At 38.4% G+C, this 25,193-nt stretch overlaps 2 protein-coding genes across 5 annotated transcripts in view; one reads left to right on the top strand and one right to left on the bottom strand.

Moving 5' to 3' along the window:
- Positions 1-5,354: 5,354 nt before the first annotated feature.
- Positions 5,355-25,193, bottom strand: part of LOC126823278 (cytochrome P450 2J4) — a 28,316-nt gene continuing 8,477 nt past the window's right edge. For 2 of the 3 annotated variants that reach the window (XM_050552017.2, XM_050552016.2), the window contains exons 2-8: positions 16,727-16,952; positions 12,192-12,318; positions 11,325-11,487; positions 7,667-7,803; positions 6,526-6,622; positions 6,101-6,307; positions 5,355-5,759 (exon numbers count right to left, since the gene is read on the bottom strand). In XM_050552017.2, coding sequence (XP_050407974.1) covers positions 5,584-5,759; positions 6,101-6,307; positions 6,526-6,622; positions 7,667-7,803; positions 11,325-11,487; positions 12,192-12,318; positions 16,727-16,952 — 1,133 coding nt within the window. In that variant the 3' untranslated portion in view covers positions 5,355-5,583. Of the gene's footprint in view, positions 5,760-6,100; positions 6,308-6,525; positions 6,623-7,666; positions 7,923-11,324; positions 11,488-12,191; positions 12,319-16,726; positions 16,953-25,193 lie in introns of those variants that run through there. The other variant, XM_050552018.2, reaches the window with a different exon arrangement.
- Positions 7,973-10,959, top strand: LOC126823304 (phosphatidylethanolamine N-methyltransferase). Of its 2 annotated transcripts, none has more exons than XM_050552064.2 (2): positions 7,973-8,108; positions 10,308-10,959. In XM_050552064.2, exon 2 carries the CDS (start codon positions 10,317-10,319, stop codon positions 10,902-10,904), a length of 588 nt encoding a protein of 195 aa, XP_050408021.1. In that variant the 5' UTR covers positions 7,973-8,108; positions 10,308-10,316; the 3' UTR covers positions 10,905-10,959. The 2 variants fall into 2 exon arrangements, with proteins under 2 accessions (XP_050408021.1, XP_050408020.1); XM_050552063.1 differs by lacking the exon at positions 7,973-8,108 and adding an exon at positions 8,520-8,576 and having other exon boundaries at positions 10,311-10,959.

Here is a 25,193-nt window from a genome sequence, read left to right as displayed (position 1 = left end):
ACTTTTTTTTCTGATTTTGATGAAACTTGAAATGTAAGTTTATAACCCAAAGATCTTGGTTCCTTTCGATATTCGTGAATTATGGCCCGATTGTACGAAAAATCCCGTTTTAGCTTGTGATCCCTCTAGAGGTCACAATTAGTACCGGATTTTAAAAAAAAGTTTGAATATATCACCGTTACACCGTAATTTTGATTGAGTTCGGATTTTAAAAACCGTTTAAATATATCACCATTCCACCATAATTAATGTTAAATTCGAATTTCGGGAAAATTGAAATGAAACTGCCCGACATAATGTCTGCTCTTTGTACGCAAATTGTACAAAAGTATGCAATACGAAGGTTGTGGACCCTCTTGAGGTGACAATTTTTGTCCGATTTTGATGAAACTTAAAACATATCTTTATATCCCAAAGATCTGTCCCTTTTGATATTTGCGCATTTCAGACCATAACTTTCTTGATTATTGCCCCCGATTGTACAAAAAATCCTGTTTTTTTAGGTTTTTTTTAGATTGTTCTCTGTCCATCTCTTGCAAAATTTGGGCGTATCCTGCCTGACAGCCGCTGGTTTATTGAGTAGGCCTATATGTAATTCTACATAATGTGTTCTAGTCAAGCAACCTCTGATACAATGACATATGTCATGTAGGTTTGGTTATACGTTATTATTGGCAGATCTATTGTTTTTGCTCATCAAATGTTATTATAATGTGTTGATAAATCAAATGCTATTATTGGCAGATTTCATGCAGAGATACATCTTTTGAGTGTAAAATGTTATTATGAAGATACATGTGTGTGGAATGATCAAAGACTCAAAAGTTGACTATGTTATTATAAAGATACATATTTTGATTAGTCTAATGTTAGTGTAAAGATGCATATTGTTAAATGACTCATATTTTAAAGATACATGTGTTGAAAGGTATATTTGTTTAATAAAGTTTAAGTGTATAGTTATAGTTATTTAATTTTTATATGGCCACATTTTCATATACATGAGCTAGTGAACTCAGCCGGGTCGTTACAAAGTTTTATTTTTTTATTTCAACCGCCAAAGCGTACCGTGATCGATTCAATCTTAAGATTATCATAGACGCAAGAAAGGGCTTATTTACATTTCTGCTAACTGTGTCACATGACAAAAACCCATAGGATTTTACTTACTGTATGACCACAAAAACCTAGAGGATTTATCCTTTAAGACTTTCGCTAGGGTTAATCTCATTAGCAGTACTGTGCTAAACTTTGACTGGAATATTAAACATTTCGAATAAAGGGTGGATTTTCATATCTACATATCAAATGCCTGGATAGGGGTAGGTATTAATATCTCTGTTCAACGGACAGGTAGGTTTTGGGCTGTAAACGGGGGCTCTGTTGGAGGCATAAAGTGATGCACACGTAAAATATCTAGATTGGGCGCCAAGGGTAGCCCTGTTAGACGCATGGATTAAATATTTGTATAAAGGGATGAGTTTTGGCAGTAAATGTCGCTAGATGCATACATTACAAATCTTGGCAAAAGCCGCTCTGTTCAACTGATACAGTAACTGTCTGGTCCGAGGGGTGGATTTTGCCTAAAAATTCTGTGCGGTGTTTTCAGGTGGATTATCGCTACGCCCGACCCCTTCCAGAGGGGTGATTGACACTAAATTATTAGAGCAGGTACCTCAACCAATCGCCCCCTCGCCCAGAAAAATGTGGATCCCCTCGGGCCCATAGGGGCCGAGTACAGACCCTTTTTCCGAGCAAAATTGGGCCGAATTCGGCCCATGAATCGGTGACCTTGAATCTTTCAGATGACCTTGACCTACCGAAGTCATGTAGGAAAAGAGGTCAAAGTCCGGTGGGCATGACCTTATCTGGGGCTCGCTAGCGGCAAAAATCAAACGGCGGATCAAGGTTGACGATTTTAAAAAATGAAGAACAAATGTTGTGTCGATCTATCAGGTCACCGTGTTCCGACCCGATCGGACGACCTTGACCCACGCCCCCGGTCTGGGTCCGGAGGGACACACACGGTCAGCCCGGATCTGTACCCAAAAATTAGAAAAAATAATGATTGAAATAGGACCGTAAAAGACAAAAAAATGCCCTGCAGCTGCTTTCTCCAGGTCAAAGTTCAGGAAAGGTGGCAAGGGTCTCGGAAGTGGACCCCACAACCCTCCACCGCCCCATAATTGGTCCCTGCGAATCAGGACATGCTCTCAGAATCTACTTCTGGTCAGGCTCAGAGACCCTTCGAGGCCTTTTGGTGTAAAAGAAAATCTCGAGTTCACCCACTTCCGGTCGTAGTTGGTGACTTCTGAGGGACCGGGGCGACTCCCCGAGGTCGATATACTTCAAGAATACCGAACCCGTGCGTGCATGTGGGTGTTTACAGAGGGTAATCGGGTGTTTTTTGGTCAAAATTAAACCCACCCACCTCTGCCCTTATAGTATTATCAGTAGGCCTTTAATCAGTCTTATTCGTATTATTATTATAATTATTATTATCAAAGTCGTAGCCCCTGGTATTATCAGTCTTCGCCGTAGCCTATAATAATGACGTTATACCTATAACTCCCCTTCGATTGGCTGTAACTTTCTCAACTGAAATTCAATAACCCTTTTTCAAAAGTAATAAATTTTAATTAAGTTATGAATTATTAACTTGGCCCCTTTGAACCGCAATAATTTAAACATGCATTATGCAAGAGCTAAATCTGTCTATTGCAGGTCTTTCTTTAGGGTTGAAATGTTATCTAAATTATTAATTAGACATTAATTAACTTATCCAGACCATAATCAACTCTAGATGGCATCGCTAGCCTGCGATCTTTAGTGGATTGTGATCCGATTTACTGCAGAACTTTCCTTCTCGATTAAACGATTAAATGGATAATCGAGACTATGTTGTTTAACGTACTGACTTTAGTAATGATGACCGAGGCTAGGCAGAAATTTCATTCGTTTAGTTCTCGGTTCATAGTGGATAAATTTGAATGAAATTTTCAGCAAATTGCCTTTACGTTATCTTACGGAAGCTTTAAACCCAGGGACAGTCGTGATAACTGCACAAAAAGATTTTTTTTTTTAAGTTATTGTGGATAACCGAGCCTAAAACATACTTGTGTTTTTTGAAAGCGAGCCTTTATTTCCCCATGATGGAGGTCATAAATTTACCGCACGGTAAAAACGGGTTGCCGTTTACCCCTTATAGGCCAATTTATTTCGTTGTCATTATCCCCTTCTAGGCGGTAATAATATTGGAACGGGTGATAAAATGGATAATGGACGGTTATGGCGTTATTGAAACGAGAATAATTCGGATCAGAGTGAAGTATTTTGACTGAAATATTCAGAATATCCCTTTTACGTTATCTGTTTTTTTGGGGTTTTTTTTTTAACTATTATAGCAAGAACTGTCAGTTCTTTATCTAGTCGCCTATATTGCTTCATAGATAAATAAGTGCATGAATAATGTCATGCGAAGGCCTGTCTTGGCCGAATTCTTGCCGCCCTAATGGTATTGTGAACATTCTAGAATCTGTTATTTGAAATTCGACATTCAGACAAGTGCGTTAAAAAAAAATTAGCACACATTTTTGAGACCGTGCCACGGTCATCTTTTCAAAGATCGATTCAAACAAAGAAAAATGGCATTTGAAATAATTGACAAAGTTATACCCCAGTTGAAGGGAGACAACCACACCAACTACTCATCACAAACTATGTTAATTCGCATTAAAACATTGAAATTGCTTGTTAACGTCTAAGTTACATTGTTGGTATTCGGTAAATTGGGCTGCCGAGTCATTCCTCTAAACTAATCGTGCTCAGGGCTACCAGAACTGTACCCGGGATTCGACAACATCACACCGGGTTTAGACAAATCAAATTGAGCCCCATTTACCTTACTCCCCGTAGCGTTCGTTCTACACAATTTGCGTACAAAGAGCGGCCATTTTGTCGGGCAGTTTCATTTCGATTTTCCCGAAATACGAATTCAACCTCCATTATGGTGGAATGGTGATGTATTTAAACGTTTTTAAAATCGGAAAAAGTTGTGTACGGCAGATTTGGCCCGATTTTCATGAAATTCGAACACAACAAACATTACGGTGTAACGGTGATATTTTTGCACGTTTTTTTTTTTTTTAAATCGGACAATAATTGTGATTCGTACAATCAGGGGCAATAATTCAGGAAGTTATGATTCGATATGTCCGAAAATAGAAAGGAACCAAATTATTTGGGTTATAAACATGCGTTTCAAGTTTCACCAAATTCAGATGAAAATTGTGACCTCCAGAGGGTCCAAAACCCTGATACACAATATTTTGACACTATCTGCGAACGAGGGGCGGCCTTTTTGTCCGTCAGTTTCGGTCAGTTAGGGATAGTGTAACGGTTTTTTTTAAATCAGATAAAAATTGTGACCTCTATGGGGTCTACAATTCGAACTCAACCATCCTTAGGGTGTAACGGTGATATATTCAAATGCTTTTTTTTTTTAAATCGTCTGCCTACCGACGAATTGTGAGTTGTGGTCCACAAGCTAAAAACGCGATTTTTCGTAAAATCAAGGGTCATAATTCAGGAAGTTATGGTCCGATATGCGCGAATATCGTCAGGAACCGAGATCTTTGGGTTATTAACATGCATTTCAAGTTTCATTAAAATCAGATGAAAATTGTGACCTCCAGAGGGTCTACAATCCTGATACACAATATTTTGACACTATTTGCGAACGAGGGGCGGCCATTTTGTCCATCAGTTTCGGTCCGATTTTTATGAAATTCGAACTCAACCACTCTTAGGGTGTAACGGTGATATAGTGTAACGTTTTTTTTTTTCAGATAAAAATTGTGACCTCTGTGGGGTCCACAAGCTAAAAACGCGATTTTTCGTACAATCAGGGGCCATAATTCAGGAAGTGATGGTCCGATATGCACGAATATCGACAGGAATCGAGATCTGTGGGTTATTAACATACATTTCAAGTTTAAACCAAATCGGATAAAAATTGTGACCTCTACAGTGTTCACAAGTTAAAAACGTGATTTTTCGTACAATCAGGGGCCATACATTTAATCAACTGTCCAATGTTTTAGGGAAGACCCCATATCAAAAAACACTACCTGTCATGTTAATGTGTCATTTTATTGTTTCAACAAACTGCATAGAACTATACTTCCAAAAATGCAACTTTTGATTGGACGATAAAATAGACACTCGGTCAAAGCCCCAACTTTCGCCTCCAAGTGCAGCAATGGCTGGAGCAGATTTTACCAAGAGTAATCCATTTTTTCAAAAATGCAAACAAAAAACCCCACCCAAACCCCGTTTAAAAAATGAAAACTTGACTTGTTAAATGTCTTTATTCTTTTGCCATGATATATTTATTTTACAGATTCACATAATAATATACTGTTTTTGGCGCCTTAGTTTTCCAGAATACTTGATATCTCTTCTCACTACTAACAAACTTTTGCATTCTTATATACAATTCACAAAATCCCATTCTGGTAGGTAAGTTCAACGGTGAGCTAATCTGTCAGAAAAGAAAAAAAGTTCATAGGCCTATCCATTATCCTATCTTGATACAATGTTCAGTTCATAAGGTTTTGGAGATAATGTTTTTCCATGGAATCCATGGAAATTAACTTCATTTCCATTGACTCGTGTAAAATCATACACTTGTAGTAGATTACTGAAAATTAGGAAGAGTTCACTTCTGGCCAGACTTTCACCCAAACATTTCCGTGGTCCTAAAATAATAAAACAAATAATAATTATGCCATATTAGAAAGAGGGAGGAAACCGGAGGACTCGGATAAAACCCACTAGGCTGGACAGGCGACCCTACTCCTTGTCACGTACAACAGAGGAATCGAAACCACGCCAGTTGACTCAATGACAGACCTTATGATACAGCGCGTACGTGCTAACAATTCGACCATCCACCCCCCGCGATAGCCTAGTTCTGAGTAATCAGTGCGGCTTCGTTAATACGATTTAGTCTAGATTATTTTGAATGATGTCCCACACCCAGGGCACTGGTGGACAGAAACTATAATGGCTCCCTTATTGATACTGAGATATTACCAACCTTCAGAAAATGGCATAAAAGCCTTTCTACAAATTAGGTGTCCATTGTGGTCCAGAAATCTCTCTGGTTTAAATAAATGAGGATCTTGCCAGTATTTGGGATCTTTATGGACAGACATTAGATCAATAATAACAATAGAGTGTTTAGGTAATGAATAGCCTTGAAATATGACATCCTCCGTTAAACCATGAGGAATTGTAGTCGGTGCTAAAAAGAAAATAGTAAAATGGTGTAAAATAGTATAATGGTATAAAATAGTATAACGTATGAAATAGTATAACGGTATAAAATACTACAATGGTATAAAATATTATAATGGTATAAAATATGAAAGCAAGTATTCAAATATTATTCCTTAATGAGCGTTGTCCCGATCTTGCGATACATCAAGTGCTCCGAACGGGTAGGGGGAATGAAGGACTTACCAACGTTACAAATCCGCTGAATTTCATTTAAGGTTGCATGAACGTAGGGCAGTTTACGCCTGTCAGCTAGAGATACACTGCAACCATTTCCTACCACCTGCAAAAGTCATGATTAATATCATAATGCAGTCACATTTCAATGTACGTTTTTTTTGTGGATATTTTGGTGATATTTCGATATTTTTATAGTCTCTTCATAGTATATGTTGAACTTCATTGGTACATGAGGAATTGTAACATTTTCTGTTTCGGATTACATCTTCGCTGTTAAAGATACATTCTTACGAAAGTATTTATATGGTAGTTATTTCCAATAAAAGTATGGCAAATTTGGTATAAATGGAAAGTAGTGACCCCAAATCTTACTAAAAAAATGCCGGATTCCAGAAAAACACCTATGAGGCAAACACTGGGCAAAATGTCAAGGTATCACTAACTGGCAACCCGACGGCTTTTTGTCTGCCAGCTTGACTTATAGGGAGCGCTTGTTATTTTGTTTTTTGATCGAATGATTAGGGGTTCGGCGGTTATGGGAACATTGAGGGGTTTAAAGGTACAAATAATTCTGCAAATAAACAGCCAAAAAAGAAATTGACAGAAGATAAGCAAGGAATTTACTTAGGCTTCAATATGTATGGCAAATGAAAGTAAGTAACGACAAATACATTCTGTAAATGCCCCCCCCCCCTCAATCAAGTTACATGACAAACATGGCGCCTAAATTTTTTTTTTATATACCTTGGGGTATTTCCTCGCGATTACTCGTTTTTTAATGCAAATTTTTGAAGGATAAAGTAGTTGAAATATGTTTTTAGTCCAAATATATCATCAAATCAAACATTTTGTTCATGGGAAGGTATCTTTACGGTTTGTGAACGTCATATACGTTACAGTTCTCTTTAAAACTCGACCGGATTTCTGGTTGAGCATGGGGATTAAACAGAGAAATTCATAATATTTCAAGGGTAAATGTCAGAGTTATTTGGCCGTCTACGTTTAGAGTTGCCTGGGAGGTGTCGGTTGGCCTAAAATCAGGTAACCTGACACGTCTATATTTTACTATACACCGTTTTCGCGCTTTGTTGGTCTTTAGCGTCATTTTAGAGCCCAACCGACTAAATAATATCTATGTCTGACTAACTTTGGCAATCTCTTCCTGGCACTTTCTCTGTATCTCGGGATAACCAATCATATACAAGAACACCCAATCTAATGACGTAGCTGTTGTTTCTGTCCCAGCACCAAAGAGATCTAGAATCATTCGAAATATATTTCCAACTGAAAAAGAAAAGGAAGGAAAATCCACCAGTATCAAAAATGTCTGTTTTTTGCTATAGTAATGTCTACAAACCCGACGCTGTCGTCACATCCGAATTGCTTAATAAAGTGAAATTCATTATCTGCTCACGGTTGTCGCCTGAATAGCTTAACGGCGTTTTTACACATGGCTATATAGGTCAAACTACACCCACTTGATATCGAATGGGTATTATTAATAGTAACTGACTACTGCATATGCCCGGGGTCTTTATAAATGTGTATTCCTATCAGGAGAGCAAACGGACAATATCATTTACTGACAGGTAGGCATCGTTAATTTGAACAACACTGCAATCAGATAAATAAACAACCGTAGCGTAATTAACGTCGAGTCCATGTGGTATATTACAATATTATTTGATATGATAAAACAGTCGATAGTAAGCTCGTGACAGATGCACAACAAAACATTATGGAAATGAATTGAATTGAAATAAAATGGGGGGGGGGGGGGGTAACGACCTATAAGTATCTGCACCAATCGGACTAATGTAGACGTGGAAATTTTGACCGGACAGTGGCTTTTGGAAGATAGTAAGCTTGATAAACGTGTCTTACACTTCAATCAAATCAGGTCAAGATAGTTGTTATCAACAAGTGTGTCGGACTTTCGATCCCAGTGATGGAAAATTTATGATCGGGGTTAACTGAATCTGTCAACACATCATAATAAATACATTAACTTGTAGATGTTTTATTTTTGGTGGAAACATTTATTGTCAGATCCAAAGGTATTGATTATACAGCTGAAACATTTTATAGCTTAAATTCTTTTTTATGTCCTTTCAATAGACGTTAAAACTAACCATTTAAAGGTGAGATTTTGTTATAATGGACCAAGTCAAGTCCTTTCTATATTTCTAATTTAAACCGAGAAAATTATAATACTCGCGGGAAACCGACAATAACAACGGAAGTAAATAAAATGTAATGAAATGGGGTTTAACGTCCTACTGTTCTGCCAGCGGCAATACGGCCTACTCTTACATCGAATTCCAACTGTCAAGAGATATTTTACGTGCACGCCAATGTGCACACGGGACCTCGGGTTTTCGTCACATCCGAACGAATAGACATCATCTGTCCTTGTCTGGCCCTCTGTCCTGCATCACTGACGTGGGGGAACCACGCCGGAAAATTTGGATGAACTTTCTCGGTCAATGCAGGGAACGAACACCTGACCTCCAGGCTAGAGAGCCAGCGTCTTACCCACTTAGTCACCGTGATCCCCACAACAAAAGTAAAGCGAGGGTGCACGTATCTGAATTATAGACAGACTGGTGTATCCACGGATAAATGGCTGCTAAAAGGGTGACAGGCATAAGGTTAGTGCGACCTGGCAAATTGAGACTACAACCACTTCCGAGGCGAAACTCGAAAAGTCGCCAGTACGACAGCAAAGCAAAATGATAGGTCGCTAATAGCGCGTGTGTTTATTTCTTAATTTCTACTTTTCGAGTTGCATTATGGCTTGGTATGCGTGTTGGCGCCTTCTTACTGACAAAAATAGATACAATAATATGAATAAAGCCGAAAATAAGAAATTATGAAAAAAACGAGGGGCGTTTTTTTCTCGCGGTGTAATATTTCTTAATTTTCTATTCTTCGAGTCGATTTTGGCTTGTATAGCGTGCTATCGCCTCACATTTTGTCGTAACTTATACTTTCGACTTTCGTACTTTCGTGTTTTGAAGGGGCGATAAGTAGAAATTACGAATGGTAGTTATAGGCTTCTATATAATAGGTCATTAGCTAGATTATCCGGTCTTTGATATTATCATAAACAAAGTGTAAGGGGGGGGGGGGTAACTAGTCCTAAAACAAAATGAAATTAATTTAAGAATGCCATTTCAGAAAATCCATGTCATTTCAGAAAATCCATTTGATTGCAACAATATCCAACACTCTTAAAACATTTTATTGTAAAATTTCTATCTTCATGGGTCATATCTATGGGTTTTTTTTAAATTTTAATTACGATTCATGTTTGTTTATAATAATGCAAGAATTATCGGATTTATTGCGGGAAAGGGTGCAACTCTTACTTGACTTGGCTAAATATATTGGTTACGCATAGGCAATGGTCCCAGACCCTACGTACTTTGAAAACTAGGAGATTCTGGGTGATCGAGACTACAAAGGGACCCCAAACTACGTGAGAACATTAACTTCTCTAAGGGCCCCCAAGCCTATAACCATACTCACAGGCTCCACAGTCTTGTTAGTCGCTTGGGATTAGGATAAAATTAGAAGCTTTCCGCGCAGAATTAAACTGTTTTATTCATTAGCATATAACTGGGATTTTTCCTTTGATGAGTAATCATATAATGGTATTATTCGGTCGTCTAGTTGTAGCTTTGTCCTTGAAATTGAAATATCCTTAAACACTCTGGTCCAAAGGTGTAAACGATCAACTGAATAATTATGTCTGTAATAGTTTACACACTTTTATTTTTTTACAGAAGGAATCGATGTACGAGACAGATTTTAAAGATGCATATTTCTGGATGGCAGCAGCTAACATCGTCTTCAATCCACTCTTCTGGAACATCGTGGCCAGGTGGGAATATCGCACCAAGGGGTTTTCTAAAGCTATAGGTTCTTCGCGTGTTGCATGTATCATGCTAGCGGTGACAATTGTTTTATTAGGTATTCTTCGAGACTGGCTCTTCGGGAAGGCGGTACAAGCCCAACCGCGCTGGCTACCTTTTCAAGACAGTCGGATTTTATTAGCCGGATACGCGATAATTAGCATCGGTTGTGTATTAGTTATTTCCAGTTTCCTTTCTCTAGGCATATTTGGAACTTTTCTCGGTGACTATTTTGGAATACTAATGAAGGAGCGAGTGACTGGATTTCCATTTAATATAGTAGATAATCCAATGTATTTGGGAGCAACGCTCAACTTTTTAGGTTATGCCGTAACAGAAGCAAGCCTTGTTGGATTTCTCTTGACGTTTCTGGTAGGTGTTGTGTATAAGATAGCTATACTATTTGAAGGAGATTTCACCGACAAGATTTATCAAGAAAGAGTACAAATGTCAAGAAAAGAAGTTTAAATGACCCTTTTAAAGTAAATGTGCCTTTTCGTTGAAATAAAGTTATTAAATTTGATCTGAAGCAACAACCAGCAATACTGTGAAATTCACAATTATGTGTACGAGCGTACACGCAATAGTCAATCCAATGGATAAAAATCATTTATGTCGGGCGACCATTTTGCAAGATCACAAGCTATTGTAACTTGCGTTAATTGACAAAACAAGAAAACGATTGTTTGCATTAAACAGTAATTGATGATTTCGGAGCAAAGAGCAATTCCCTGTCATTGAATATCAGTCGGAGTTAACATTCAATCAACACAAAATAGGTCAGTTCGGGACTAACGTGCTTTTATTTCAAACCTGGAGATATCCCACATGACGTTCCGCCCCTTCCATTGTGTAGAAATTGTTTAAATGGGTATACAATTAAATTACCTGTAATTATATCTTCATCTTCTTCAAGGGAGTTTTTTGTTTGTAGATAAACATCTATAAAATCTCTTATATTATTGGTATCAAAGGTTTCTTTATGTTTTTCAACTTGATCGACTGTAAATTCACTCCATACCTTGATAGGTGCCATTATTGTAGAAACGTCCTGTTAATTATAAAGCAGTAAAGAGTAAAATAATTCTATGTCACGGAATATGTCTGCTCATTTCATGAAATGAAATGGGGTTTAACGTCCCACTTTTTCTACACCGACTGGGCTAATGAAGACGGGCAGCGATACCACGGCCTATTCCAGCTATCAAGGATTCTTTTACGGGATCTCAGTTAATCGTCCCACCCGAACGACTAGATACTTTACTCTCCAGGTCATATATCCTGCATCGCCGACTAGGTGAAACCACACACGAAGAAATCCCGAGAACCTCTCTCGGTCAACATCGAGAGCCAGCCCGACACCGCCTGGTTAGTGGGCCAGCGTATTAGTCACCGAGCTGTAATTTTTATTGCATATCTCAGGGGCGAATTCAGCATTTCCGAATAGGGGGTATAGAAGTAGTCCTTTGATAGTGAAGTGAGCGCCCTTCAGTTAAATACAAATGAAATGAACTGGGGTTTAACGATCTACTTTTATGTAGGTTGATATAATGTGTACAATTTGCATATCTAGAACATATTATATATCTATCAATTTTGTTATATGGATTTTGGATATGACCTATATATATATCTGTAATATACATGTATCTTTCCTCAGCGGGGTCTTTTTGTCATAATTTGGTTGCAATAGAGAAAAGGCGCTCTTGTCCGTGATTAACAAGACACCAAGCCAATGATATTATATTTAGTTACCTGTCTTTTTGTAGGTAAATATCTCAACCATGGTAGTGCATTGATTGGAGATGACGTGTTTTCCATTTTAAAATATATTTCTAATGCATCTAAAAGTTCTTTAAACTTGGGGTCGTCATAATCAAATCTATAAATAATATAAATAATACACCTTGCTATTTTAAGAGAAATAAATCCTAACATGTATAGGAAGCGTGTTTGATAGTTGACTTTGATTTTGAGATTACATATATCGTATATCGTGAATTTCTAATATTTAGAGAACAATGACTACAGTATGTTACAAACGCAGAACCAATAAAATCATCGACGACAAATTCATAATCGTTCAGGTATGTACTGTACAGGGGCTACACCGAGCAGCCACACTACTACTAGCGAAGCAAGAAATTGGACTATTTTAACCGAGCATGCTAGATCTTTTAGTGAAGTTCAGATCAGATGTGAGAGTTTATCATGTCTAAATTACACACAGCTACCCATAGAGAAGAGATTTAATGTTACCATATTGTCTTGAAAAACGTGAATCGGAAAATCGTTATTTTTAAGGTATCGTCATGTATTGCATGTGAAGTTAGGGATTAAACAAGATGGCTCTATTGTAATATTCCTATACCACGGTAGGTGTGATTTACTTATAGTACCTTATATGTAATTCCAGTCGCCGACACAAAACGGGTGCTTATTGTGTGGAAGCCTATTGCGGCCATTTCATAAGTCGAGGGCGAGAAGTCGAAGGAGCGAGAAGTTGAGGCAATCTCGCCTTTGAGTATTTCTCGACTTCTCGATCCCTCGCTTCGTTACTATCTCGACTTCTTGCTCCCTTGCGTTCTCGCCTTGGTAGTACAATGTATGCCGATGTCCACTGGCTACCGCATCGGCATTTATATTTGAACATGTATTCCAATAGACGGACATATTTGGGGTTCTAGAAAGTTTAATAGTCCTAACCAATTTTAATCTGTTGATGTACAGATAGTATTGTATTCTGTACTCGATTTTAAGTCTTCAGTCGAATCTTTCTTTGCTCTCTAACTTCATCAACGTTCAGCAGGATTTTTCATGCGTGCCCCCCCCCCCACTTGTCAGTGGTGTAGGACAGAGGGCCTGGCAAGGGATACAAAAAAACGAGTTCCCGTGTCCGGAATAGGAATGAAGTGGGAGTTACGGTGGTTCAGTTAGTAGGACGTTTGCTCTCTAACTTCATCGGGATTTTTCATGCGTGGTTCCCCCTTGTCTGTGGTGTAGGACCGAATGCCTGGCAAGAGACAACGTATAGTCGTTCGGATGGGATAAAAAAAAAACGTGTCCGGAGTCGAAATGAAAATAGTGGGAACTACGGTGGCCCAGTGAGTAAGACGTTTGTTCTCTTACTTCATCGGGAATTTTCTGACTGGGTTCACCCTTGTCAGTGGTGTAGAATGGAGGGTCTGGCAACGGATAACGTATAGTCGTTCAAATGGGGTAAAAAAACGAGGTCCCGTGTCCGGAATCGAAATGAAGTGGGAGCTACGGTGGCTCTGTGAGTAGGACGTTTGCCCGCTAACTTCCTCAAAGTTCCTCGGGATTTTTCTGGCGGGGTTCACAGTAATTGTCATGGTGTAGGACGGAGGACCTGGCAAGGGAGAACGTGTAGTTGCTCGGATGGGATAAAAAAAACCGAGGTCCCGTGTCCGGATTCGAAATGAAGTGGGGGCTACGTTGGCTCAGTGAGTAGGACCTTTTGCTCGCTATCTTCATCAAAGTTCATCATGATTTTTCTGGCGGTGTTCGCCCTTGTCAGTGGTGTAGGGCAAAGAGCCCGACAAGGGACAACGAAAAGTCGTTCGAACAGGATAAAAAAAAAGCCAAGGTCCCGTGTCCGGATTCGAAATCAAGTGGGAGCTACGGGGGCTCAGTGAGTAAGACGTTTGCTCGGTAACTTGATCAAAGGTCGTCGGAATTATTCTGGCGGTGTTCACCGTTGTCAGTGGTGTAGGACGGGGGGCCTGACAAGAGACAACGTATAGTCGTTTGAATGGAATAATAAAAACGAGGTCTGCTGTTATAGCATTGGCATTATACTATATAAGGGCAACTTTCACCTTCACCGTTTTGAAGAACCTTTTGTTGACAATAATAATAATAATATAAATAACACTGGGTGGGGGGGGGGGGGGGGCTCAGGGAGGGAAAATAAATCCTCGAGCCCTCGGGCTATGTATACTCTTCCAAAAAAAAGTAGGGGATATTGAAATGCAAATACCTATGCAGGTTGTGATATGATAAATAATAGTCATGAACACTTGACATGCTTTGAGAGTATGTTCACAGATGAAGAACTTATCGCCCCAACAGAACCACTGCGTTGCACCTGCGACACACAATAGCGCCATACTCGGAGAGGGGGTTCATTGTCAAATTTGACACTTCAAGGAAGGGTTGATGAAAACTGCCGCTACTAATACCTAGAATATTAAAATATTCATATCTAGCACCTATGGAAGAGGCGATAAACTGCCTTTGCAAGAAAATGATTTTTTGGGAAAAAACGTTTTATGGGGCTAAAAATACGTTTTTGAAAAAAAAAATGTTCCTGCAACCGCAGTTTATCGCCTCTTCAATACAGAGAGAGAGAGAGAGAGAGAGAGAGAGAGAGAGAGAGAGAGAGAGATGGGGTTTAACGTCCACTCGAAACAAACTAGGTCATTTCGGGACTAACATATGGTTAAATTTTATTTCAATAATTCGCTTGCGCGTAGGGGTCTTTAGCAGTGAGAGGAAACTGGAGGACCCGGAGAAAACCTACGAGGTTGCCTCTTCAATACGTGCTAGGTATTAGTAATCTACGCATCCAGGCATAATTTTTAAATTTTTGGACCACGGGAACAGTGCCGTCAGACAGCATTTCCCGCAGTCTATTTTTCAAAATTTTCTGTGAAAGGTCTCCCATTTGGCGCTCGTGATTGGGCTTTGTCGAGGTTCGCAAGTTCGTTACCTCAACGATCAGTGCATGAAATACTGCCAGGCTACATTTCCGGCAGCCTGTTTTTCAAAATTGCCTGGAGGAGACCTCCCTACCCCTAGTTTGCCCCCTTAACCTTGGACTTTGCCCCAGCTTGGCCCCTCCAACCACCGACGGCTGGCGCCGCCACTGTTAATAACTGGTCTGAACTTGCCATTTTTCTAGAAATATATTTGAAATAAATTGGTCCTGAGAATAATTATATTCTGGAATTACGCAAATGGCTTTCTTGTTTAACTGGATTTCGACTTTATCGTCTATTTTGGACATTTCACTGTCAATAAAGGTGTGTGTGTGGGGGGGGGGGGGCTAGAACGACTATACGTTGTCCCTTGCCAGGCTCTCCGCCCTATACCACTTACAAGAGTGATCCCCACCAGATAAATCCCGATGAAGTTTGATGAAGTAAGAGGCCAAACGTCCTACTCACTGAGACATCGTAGTCCCACTTCATTTCAATTCCGGAAACTGACAAGAGTGAATCCATCCAGAAAAATCCTGATGAACTTTGATGAAGTAAGAGAGCAAACGTGCTACTCACCGAGCCACCGTAGTTCCCATTATCTTCATTTCGATTTCTGACACGGGACCTCGTTTTTTTCCCATCCGAACGACTAATCCAGATGAATTTTGATGCAGTTAGCGAGCAAACGTCCTACTCACTGAGCCACCGTAGCTCCCACTTCATTTGGATTCCGGACACGGGACCTCGGGTTTTTTAATCCCATCCGTAATACACCACTGACAAGGTGGAACCACGCATGTAAAATCCCGATGAACGTTGATGATGTTAGAGAACAAAGAACGATTCTACTGAATACTTAAAATTGAGTACAGAATACAATACTATCTGTCCAAGAACAGATTAGAATTGGCTAGGACTATTAAACTTTCTAGAACCCCAAACGTGTCCGTCTATTTGAATCCATGTTCAAATATAAATGCCGATACAGTAGTCAGTGGACATTGCACTTCCTAGGCAAGAACGCGAGGGGGCGAGAAGTCGAGATTACGACGAAGCGAAGAAACGACAAGTCGAGAAATATTCAAAGGCGTGATCGCGAGAAGCAGAGGATTCTCAAAGGCGAGAACGCGAGGGAATGAGAAGTCGCGGAGTCGAGGGCGAGTAGTCGAAAGTCGTGGGCGAGAGTGCGAGAACGCGAGGATTTTCAAAGGCGAGAATGCGAGGGTGTGAGAAGTCGAGGGATGAGGAAGCAAGAAGACGAGGTCAAAATAATCTCGTGTTCTCGGGGCGAGATTCTTCCATTCTCGCCTTGTTTTGAGATTATGAAATGGCCGCAATAGGCTTCCATAATAATGTCAGTGTGGGACGTTCCAAGTTGCATTTGAGTGACTATTCTACCAGTCACGATAACATGCGTTTCACTTATAGTGATTAGTCGAGATGGTGCCATAATTAGTTGGCGGATATCTTTTTCGGTCGAAATTCTGTGTGTACCAATTGCGTGGGGAATTCAATTATCGGTAATCAATGGAAAATCATTTTGGAATAAACATGAAAATTTCTTACCTATGTCCGAATAAAATACTACATGTTATATTAGTAATAGCGCGACTTAAATAGTATTTAATATGGAAAGGTTGGCGACTCGTCTCTTCTAAAACATCAATAATAGCTTTAACTTCGTCCTTTATTCTCTCTTCTATTGTCTGTTTACCTACACCAAAACCCCTCAAAGTAATTAACGACATTCTTCTTAGTGCCTCCCATTCTTTACCGTTGGCAAATATAACGCCTGAAATGTGTTCATAGAATTTTAGGTAAATCTACTTATAGTTTGGAACAGACGGATATAAAGATCAAGGGGTAAACTTATGAAATGTATTCCAATATTTTCAATGACATATACTTTATTCTAGTCATTATAAATTCTTCGCGTCCACATTAAAGGACAATATTGGTGCCAGTCATTATCACATATGTGATAGAGCTGGTTAAACACATTCCAAATAATATAATTTTAACACAGAGATCATTGCTACGATAGCTGAGTAATACAGGTTTTTCTGAATCGGAAGTGACTTCCGATTCAGGAAACCTTTATTACTCAGCTATGGTAGTAATGATCTTTGTGTTAAAATTATATTTGGAACGTGTTTAATTAGTTCTATCACATATGTGATAATGACTGACACCAATATTGTCCTTTAAGGATATTGGCTTGGCTTGTTTTGGGTAAAGTCGTACATGTAACAAAATGAACAATCGTCCGAGTGGGATTATTCGCTGTCTATAGGTTGTCTTCGACTAATATGCGACTACATATAATATCATGTCATGATGGTCTGGACAAAAAGCGCATATTTTATACATAATATTATAGATTTGGCGATCGACTTATCGTTGTTTGAGAGGAGAATAACCTTCACCGTTTATTTGCCATAAGCTGGATACCTACAATGTGTGCGAAATGAGTTACCATGTGTACATTAATATTCGTTGCATTCGAAGCGGGACAGCTATTTGCTCTATTCCGATAGGGCCAATCATATATCTACAAATACGATTGAAGCCATCGAGTGGTTTGGGAGAATATATTGAATATTCCAGTGAAATTTGTCATTATGTGAAATAATACTCCCATACTGAAAATTTCAGTCAAATTGCTTCATTCTCAACAATCGCCGATCAATTTAATAAAACAAAAGACAACCATCAGCCTGACATAAAACAAAAATAAGGGGTTGCCATGCAAGATACGCCCACATTTTGCAAGAGATGGACAGAGAAAGAGCTAAAAAAAAAAAATGTAATTTTTTTGTACAATCAGGGGCCATAATCCAGGGAGAGAGAGAGAAATGGGGTTTAACGTCCAATCGACACAAACTAGGTCATTTCGGAACTAACATATGGTTTATTTTTTTATTTCAAAAATTCGCTTGCGCGTAGGGGACTTTTAGCAGTGGGAGGAAACCGGAGGAAACCAGTTGACTCAATGACAGACAATGATACAGCGCGCGCGTGCTAACCATTCGGCCATTCGTGCTAACCATTCGGCCATCCAACCCCCCCCCCCACACACACACACACACACACACACACACACACCATAATCCAGGAAGATATGGTCCGATACGGTCTAAAGTGTCCACAAGCTAAAAATGTGATTTTTCGTACAACCAGGAGCCATAATCCATGACGTTTCGATCCGATACATGCCAACATCGAAAGTAACCGAGATCTTTTGGAGATAACCCTATGTTTCAAGTTTCGTCAAAATCGGATAAGAATTGAATTATGACCTATAGAGTGTCCACAAACAATTGTGGACGGACAGACGAACGGACCTCCCGACGTCTAGACGGACAGGAGCGACGACAGTATACGTCCACATGAAATTGTGGGCGTATAAAAAACACATATTACGAATATATACACACAAATTTTCTAGTCTTTTATTTATTCACCCAAGTCCGAAACGTTGTCAGACCGAGTCCAAAAGGTCGTCAAGTAAGTCCGAAAGGTCGTTTGTGTTGAGTACAAAAGGTTGTTTGTGCCGAGTCCGAAAGGTTGTTTGTGTTGAGTCCGAAAGGTCGAGGGGCCGAAATATCGTGATCTATTTTTTGCTTAGGAATTATGTTTAACTAAAATTTCAATAAAATCCAGATCCATCATTGTACAGTCAGCTACTTTACAGTCAGTAGCGTATGTAAACCTTGCAGCCTATGTTCACTTATTTATAATTTTTTATGAAATCTTTTGAATTTTGAATATGGTGTGTGGAATATCTATAACATATCTTTCCTTGTCGGTAAATTTTTGCAATACTTTGGGCAATATTGACAAAAAAACCACTGCTCTTGTCAGTGATTTATGTGGTTACATTAAAATAATATTTTTTGAGATATAATATGAGTGATCTGGAGTTTTTTGTTGGTTTTTTTTGTTTTTTTTTACAAATACAAAATAAATAAACAGACCAACTAAGGTTTTTCCTGACGAAAATTAAATCAAACGGATTCTACACTTTTTTTTGCCAAAACCAAAGAGATTTTGCACCTTTAAAGAGATATTAAATGAAGTAAGGGAGGCGTGTCTGGTAAAACCAGAGACTAGCTATGATCAACGGTGAATACTCAATTGGGATCAAGTGGTTTTTCGGGGGGATTCCATTGGACGTTCTGGAATTTCGGTCTACAACGGTACTCCGCCACTACAAATGTCTTGCAATTACATAGCTCTGTCAGGGGTAACCCACCACTAGAAATGTCTGTCAGAGTGTTTTTGTAATATCTGAAGATGTACGGTATACTGCTGTAAGATTTTCATGTGGTACACTTTTGAACTATTCTAGCCTAGTTGGGGGGGGGGGGGGCATTGCATTTTGGGCGTGGAATACCACACCCACCAACAGAAACCCGGTAGACGTACATTCGGATGATACCAGACATACATGCATTGATACCATATAGGAGAAAATTGGTACACTTTTTAGCTAGGTTGACCCACTGGGCTCCTGGTCTATAACGCGGCAGTTCATTACAACAATATTAATTTTCGTAATTTTAATTTTTGGGATAAGTCACCATTTTCTATAAAGGACTATTTGGCGTTGATCAGTTGGATTGGTATTTACGTGTGAATATCGCCGTGACCTTGACCTCAAATTTTACATCTAGCTCGGGACCTTTGCGCTTACGTGCTATGCCCCTATGTCTTAAGGAGGGGTAGGGAATTTATAATATTTTCATAACGTCACATTAATTTACAAAACTTCTTTTCTGGATGATGTAGGGAGCAAGTTCAGTCTGTCAGCTAAAGAAATAGGGAAAGCGTATTGCGTATCGCTATGTCGTGTGTGTGTGAAATACCTTTATTTAACGTCCGCTTCTACTTAAGTGATATCGCTGACAATTACATGTTATATATGGAAATAAATCATTTACAAAGTAATAATCATAAAAAATAGGATTAGTGAAAAAATATATATACGTGTATATGCCTGTAACAAGCCTATATTGTACGAAAGTACTAGGGTTTTTTGATAACGCTGTATGGAAAGGTAACTGTGTATATTAATATTATAATAGAAATACAAGAAGGTCGGATTAACGGATTTTCATGTGAATGGCGATGGAAATCTGTTAGATTTATGGTTCATCTTCCAGAACGTCTAAAGTGTAACCCTTCGCACTAATGGGCGGACTGTCAGATTTATGGGTCGTTGACAAAATAGCAAAAAGTCTGAAGAACAAATTACAATATTAGTAGAAGGTCGTGATAAAGGATTGACCTATATACGGGACTTTAAATGTGCATTTAATGCTAGAAATACGTACTCGGATTAACTGACTCTTGTAGTTAGGAACGATAGAAGTAATAGACTGCAGGGTGGTGCCCTAGCATCGGTAAAGGTCGATGCTGGCCTTTCACAATGGTTATGGGGTTTCAGTTTTCTGTAACACGGCCTTGACCCACGACTTTGGCCCAATTATCTTTACCGGGGGTGGGGGGACATCTTCTCTGCTTCCACGCAGACAATAAACATTGATAATACAGCAAGAAACAGGGCTATGGCTGGCCATGGCACACCTAAGCGCAAAGGTCCAGAGCTCGATGGGAAGTTGGGAGTCAAGGTCATGGTTGATTAGCGTTGTTGACTGGAGGTCACCATGGCCTTTCATATAGACCACGCCCATTGACCTCTTTTCGAACACGGAACCTCTGCATTTAGTCATTTTCTGGCCAAGCAGTGTGTGAAAGTACTGTCATATACTCCTTTACTAAACCAACTTATTCACATTATTAAGGAATAGTGGTCTGAAACCTTCTTGAGTTCTTTGCGTTAATTGAGTTACTCCCCTTGATTAATAAAAGGCTTTGTAAGTTATGATAATATTAACTTCACTTCTGAGTTTGATCAAAATAATGTTACATCATCAAGTAATATTAAGTCTGTTTTCAAGTCACAAATTGATTTGTCCAAAAGTGTGCTTGATCTTTCTCAAAAAGACAGATTCTACGATATATTGTGTAAAAATCGGGAAGCTTTCAGTCTTCATGGTGAAATTTGAAAATGCCCTGACATACAAGTTGATATAGAAGTAAACGACAATCGCCCTTTCTACATTCGTCCTTATCCAAAAACAGAAGTTCAGAAAAAGATTGTGGATCAGGAATTAGAAAAGCTTGTCAAACTAGGAATTTTAGCTGTTGGTCACCAGTCATATACATCACCAGTTCCCATTCTACCTAAGAAAGGTACTAAAGAAAAGCGTGTTGTTGTGGATTTCGGGTATCTTAATTCAAAAATCAAACGTCTTAACCACCCATTTCCTCTATTATCGGACACCTTAAAGAGGATTGGTCATGATAAACCTAATATTATAAGTTGCATAGATCTGAAATCAGCATTCTTTTCACATCCATAGAGCCCAACAATATACGGGTATTTCATCATATTCTGGAGGCAAACACTTTTACTTTAAACGGTTAACGCAAGGCTTGAGTGTCTCGCCAGCAGTTTTCCAATCTAAAATTGATGAAATATTATTAACAGTTTCTGGTAGTTATTCATTTTGCATAGCCCATCATGACGATATTATCTTATTCAGTAAAGACAACGACGCTCACAAGAAGCATTTACAGTTAATTTTCAGTGCCTTAATTCAAAATGGACTCAAAGTTACACCAAGAAAATGCTCATTTTTCGGTCATGAAGTGGTCTATACGGGTCATAAGATTGCGATTAATAAACAGGGTTTAGTCACACTGCAGCCTTTGTCTGATAGATGTCGCTCAATTCAAAATATCCCAAGACCTACGTCAAGTAAAGATGTAAGAAAATTCATAGGTGCTGTTAACTATGTTTCCAATTTTCTACCACTCAGTCAGTTCTACAACCCTTGCATAAAATTTCAAGCAAGAAATCCTCATTTAAATGGTCCGCAGCACGAGAAGAAGCATTCGTTAAGGTTAAGTCACTACTTGTGCAACCACCTGTCCTGTACATGCCTAATGATAGTGGTAGGATTACCCTTTATAGTGACACCTCAAGAACAGCTACAGGATCATACCTTACCCAAATTATTGTTGGTGACCAAATTGGTCTTGAAAGATTCCGGATCAGCATCGTCACAGAAAGCTTTAATAGTGTGTATGTTTAAACGATTTTAAATACAATTGGATGGAAGTATGATAATACATTTGTGAGATATTATAAGAAAACGATTGTATCACATGATTTTGCTAAGTTAACATAAAGTTAATTGTTAATAAAAATATTTAAGTTTTTAATTATTTGGTCTTCTGATCAATTTCTCTAATTTCCAATATCTACTAAGAGGAGTTGAATTTGATGCTTATGTTGATCGTGCTGCCATTGTCCACGTCTGTAACTTCAAACGTCCGCCTTGTACCAACCAATTACAGAAACTGCTAGTCAAACCTAGTCATTATTCCTTTAAAGGGCATCGAATTAGTTCTAGCTGATTTTGTCTCACGAAGCCCATCCGAGAGTGATTCGGATATCGACAGTATTGTCCCCACATCATTCGCTTTTCTCAATCCAGTTATGGTAGACCTGTAACTGCTAAATAAGGCCAAGACATATAATATTTCTGTACCAGCAATCTTCCCTTCTGCCCAACATCAGACAGTATCACACAATTCGGTTGTTACAGTCATATCAGGATATCAAATAATAGTTCTATCAAAGCATCATCTATCACACAAGCCCCACGGATTGTGGATAACGCTTTTCAGTCTGAATCTCCTGACGAAATCGAGATACCAATTGAACTATGTATCCTACCTACACCTGTAGTTCATAATGCGGATAATGTTATTCGCACACATTTTCCTAAACATGCTCAGCTAGATAGACTATTAAAAGTTATCAAGAAAAAGATAATATGTGATTGTAATTTACCTGTAGATGAAAATCAACTACGGTTAGAACAAGAAACTTCTCCATTCTTCAAACTTGTATGATTTTGTCAGTCATGGTATTCTGCCTTCAAACCGTAAAGCAGCAAAATCAGTCAAACACAAAAGTGAAGAATATATTATATGTGATCATATTTTGTTTCGTCTTCCCATACATAATGATAATACATTTTCTCTTCAGCTTGCCATTCCAGAATCATTATGTCATAATATTATTGCCATATATCATGATAGTTTATTATCTAGTCACCAAGGTATTGTAAGGACATATCTCGCAATGCGAAAGTTATTTTATTTCCCTGGTATGTTTTCTACCATCTCATCATATATCACTAGTTTTCATGAATGTCAACAATTTAAAGGGAAAACAGACAATGTTCGGATGTATAATCCACGTATACCAACAGAGTATTGTACTTTTGATAAAATATGTTTAGATTTCAAATTTATGCCTGCATCACCAATACAACTGGATTTAAACATACAGGGTGACCCCCAAAAAATGCCACTCATGAAAACGTCAATTACACGCAAAGTCCTTTTTGTATTTTATTCATATTTGGTACAAATAAACTTTAGTCTATGCCTGACATTTCTACCCAGTTTCAACGATTTTGGTTTGATCATCATTTTTTTATGTCCGTTCCAAGATATGCTCTAAATGTCCACCTCTGCGCTCCAAGCAGACCTGAATAAATGCAAATATGAATAAATGCAAAAAGGACTTTGCATGTAATTGACGTTTTCATGAGTGGCATTTTTTTTTAGGGGGGGGGGGGTCACCCTGTATTAAGGTAGTCTGTGATGAAATAACTCGTTTTCTTATCTGTATTCCCCTCAAAACATTAGAATGCTGAGACTATTTGCGAAGCTATTATACAGAAGATTATATGTATATTTGGTCCGCCGTCAGTATTAATAATAGTGGGGCGGTTAAGCAAAAAATCGTGCACTTTGGGTTAAAAGCATGAAACTTGGCACGTAGATGGCATCAACCCTACTGATTATTTTGGGATGTGGATCCACCTCAGCAGCTACCCCTGGTGGTCGTTACGGCCATCTTTTCCAAAATGGCCGCCTATCCATTGATATACATATAACTAGGGGTGTCACAATAAGAAATTTTTTGTACAAATCATTTCAGGCCAGCAATTTCCAGAAGCGAAATTGCTAGCTGAACACGATTTTCGAAAAAAGATTTATCTATGACGTCATTTTCGATTGGGATTTGTCTGATTTCAAAAATGGCCGCCAAAATGAAGAAAAATGAATTTCGAGATAGGATGGGTGATTATCACGCAAGGTATGGCTTGTAATATTTTATCAAATATATAGTTTTTGTTGTAATTGAACTGAAAAAAAATCTCTAAAACTAGTTTCCCCAAATCCAAGATGGCGGAAATTCAAAATGGCGGCCAAAATATACCCAAAATGGCTGATTGGTCAGATTGATATCATTTCACTGTTTGATTTGGTTTGTAATATATAATTTAAAGGGTTTACATTGTCACTGAACTTAAAATTCATCTAAAGAAAAAAATAATTTCCAAAATCCAAGATGGCGGAAATTCAAAATGGCAACCAACATTTATCTAAAATGGCCGATTTGTCAGATAAAAGTCATTTCACTCTTTGATATGGTTTGTAATATGTAATATAAAGGGTTTTCAAAGTCATTGAACTTAAAATCAATCTAAAAAAAAATAGTTTCCAAAATCCAAGATGGCGGAAATTCAAAATGGCAGCCAGAATTTTCCTAAAATGATCAAATTTTAAGATAATCGTTAATTTTCTGTTTGATATGGCTTGTAATATGTCCTCTATTAAGTTTTCAGAGTCACTGAATTTGATAATTGTAGATGATTGTTTTAGAAAAAAGGAACAATCATCAATCTTTCTATTGGATTGGTCTTTAATAGCAAAGTGTAATAGTTTTTTGAGGGCAACTGAAATTGACCGGACTCAGGAATCTTCCTGTCAGTCAATTAACCATGTGCAGAACTTACCAGTAAGCTAATTAGAATTTCAAAGAATTTAACCTTTAGACACAATAAATGTAGTTTAATTGTTTTATGCATAAAAACATAAT

Source organism: Patella vulgata, chromosome 6, assembly GCF_932274485.2.
Source record: "Patella vulgata chromosome 6, xgPatVulg1.2, whole genome shotgun sequence".
Lineage (NCBI taxonomy): Eukaryota > Metazoa > Mollusca > Gastropoda > Patellidae > Patella > Patella vulgata.
The sequence above is the reverse complement of the archived record's forward strand: the minus strand, read 5'-3'. Positions and strand labels throughout refer to the sequence as shown.

Coding starts and splice junctions, on each gene's coding strand:
- LOC126823304 (XM_050552063.1), top strand. CDS start 8,535: ATGTTTTATTTTTGGTGGAAACATTTATTGTCAGATCCAAAG. Junction 8,577..10,310: donor ATTTATTGTCAGATCCAAAG/GTATTGATTATA, acceptor TTTTTACAGAAG/GAATCGATGTACGAGACAGA.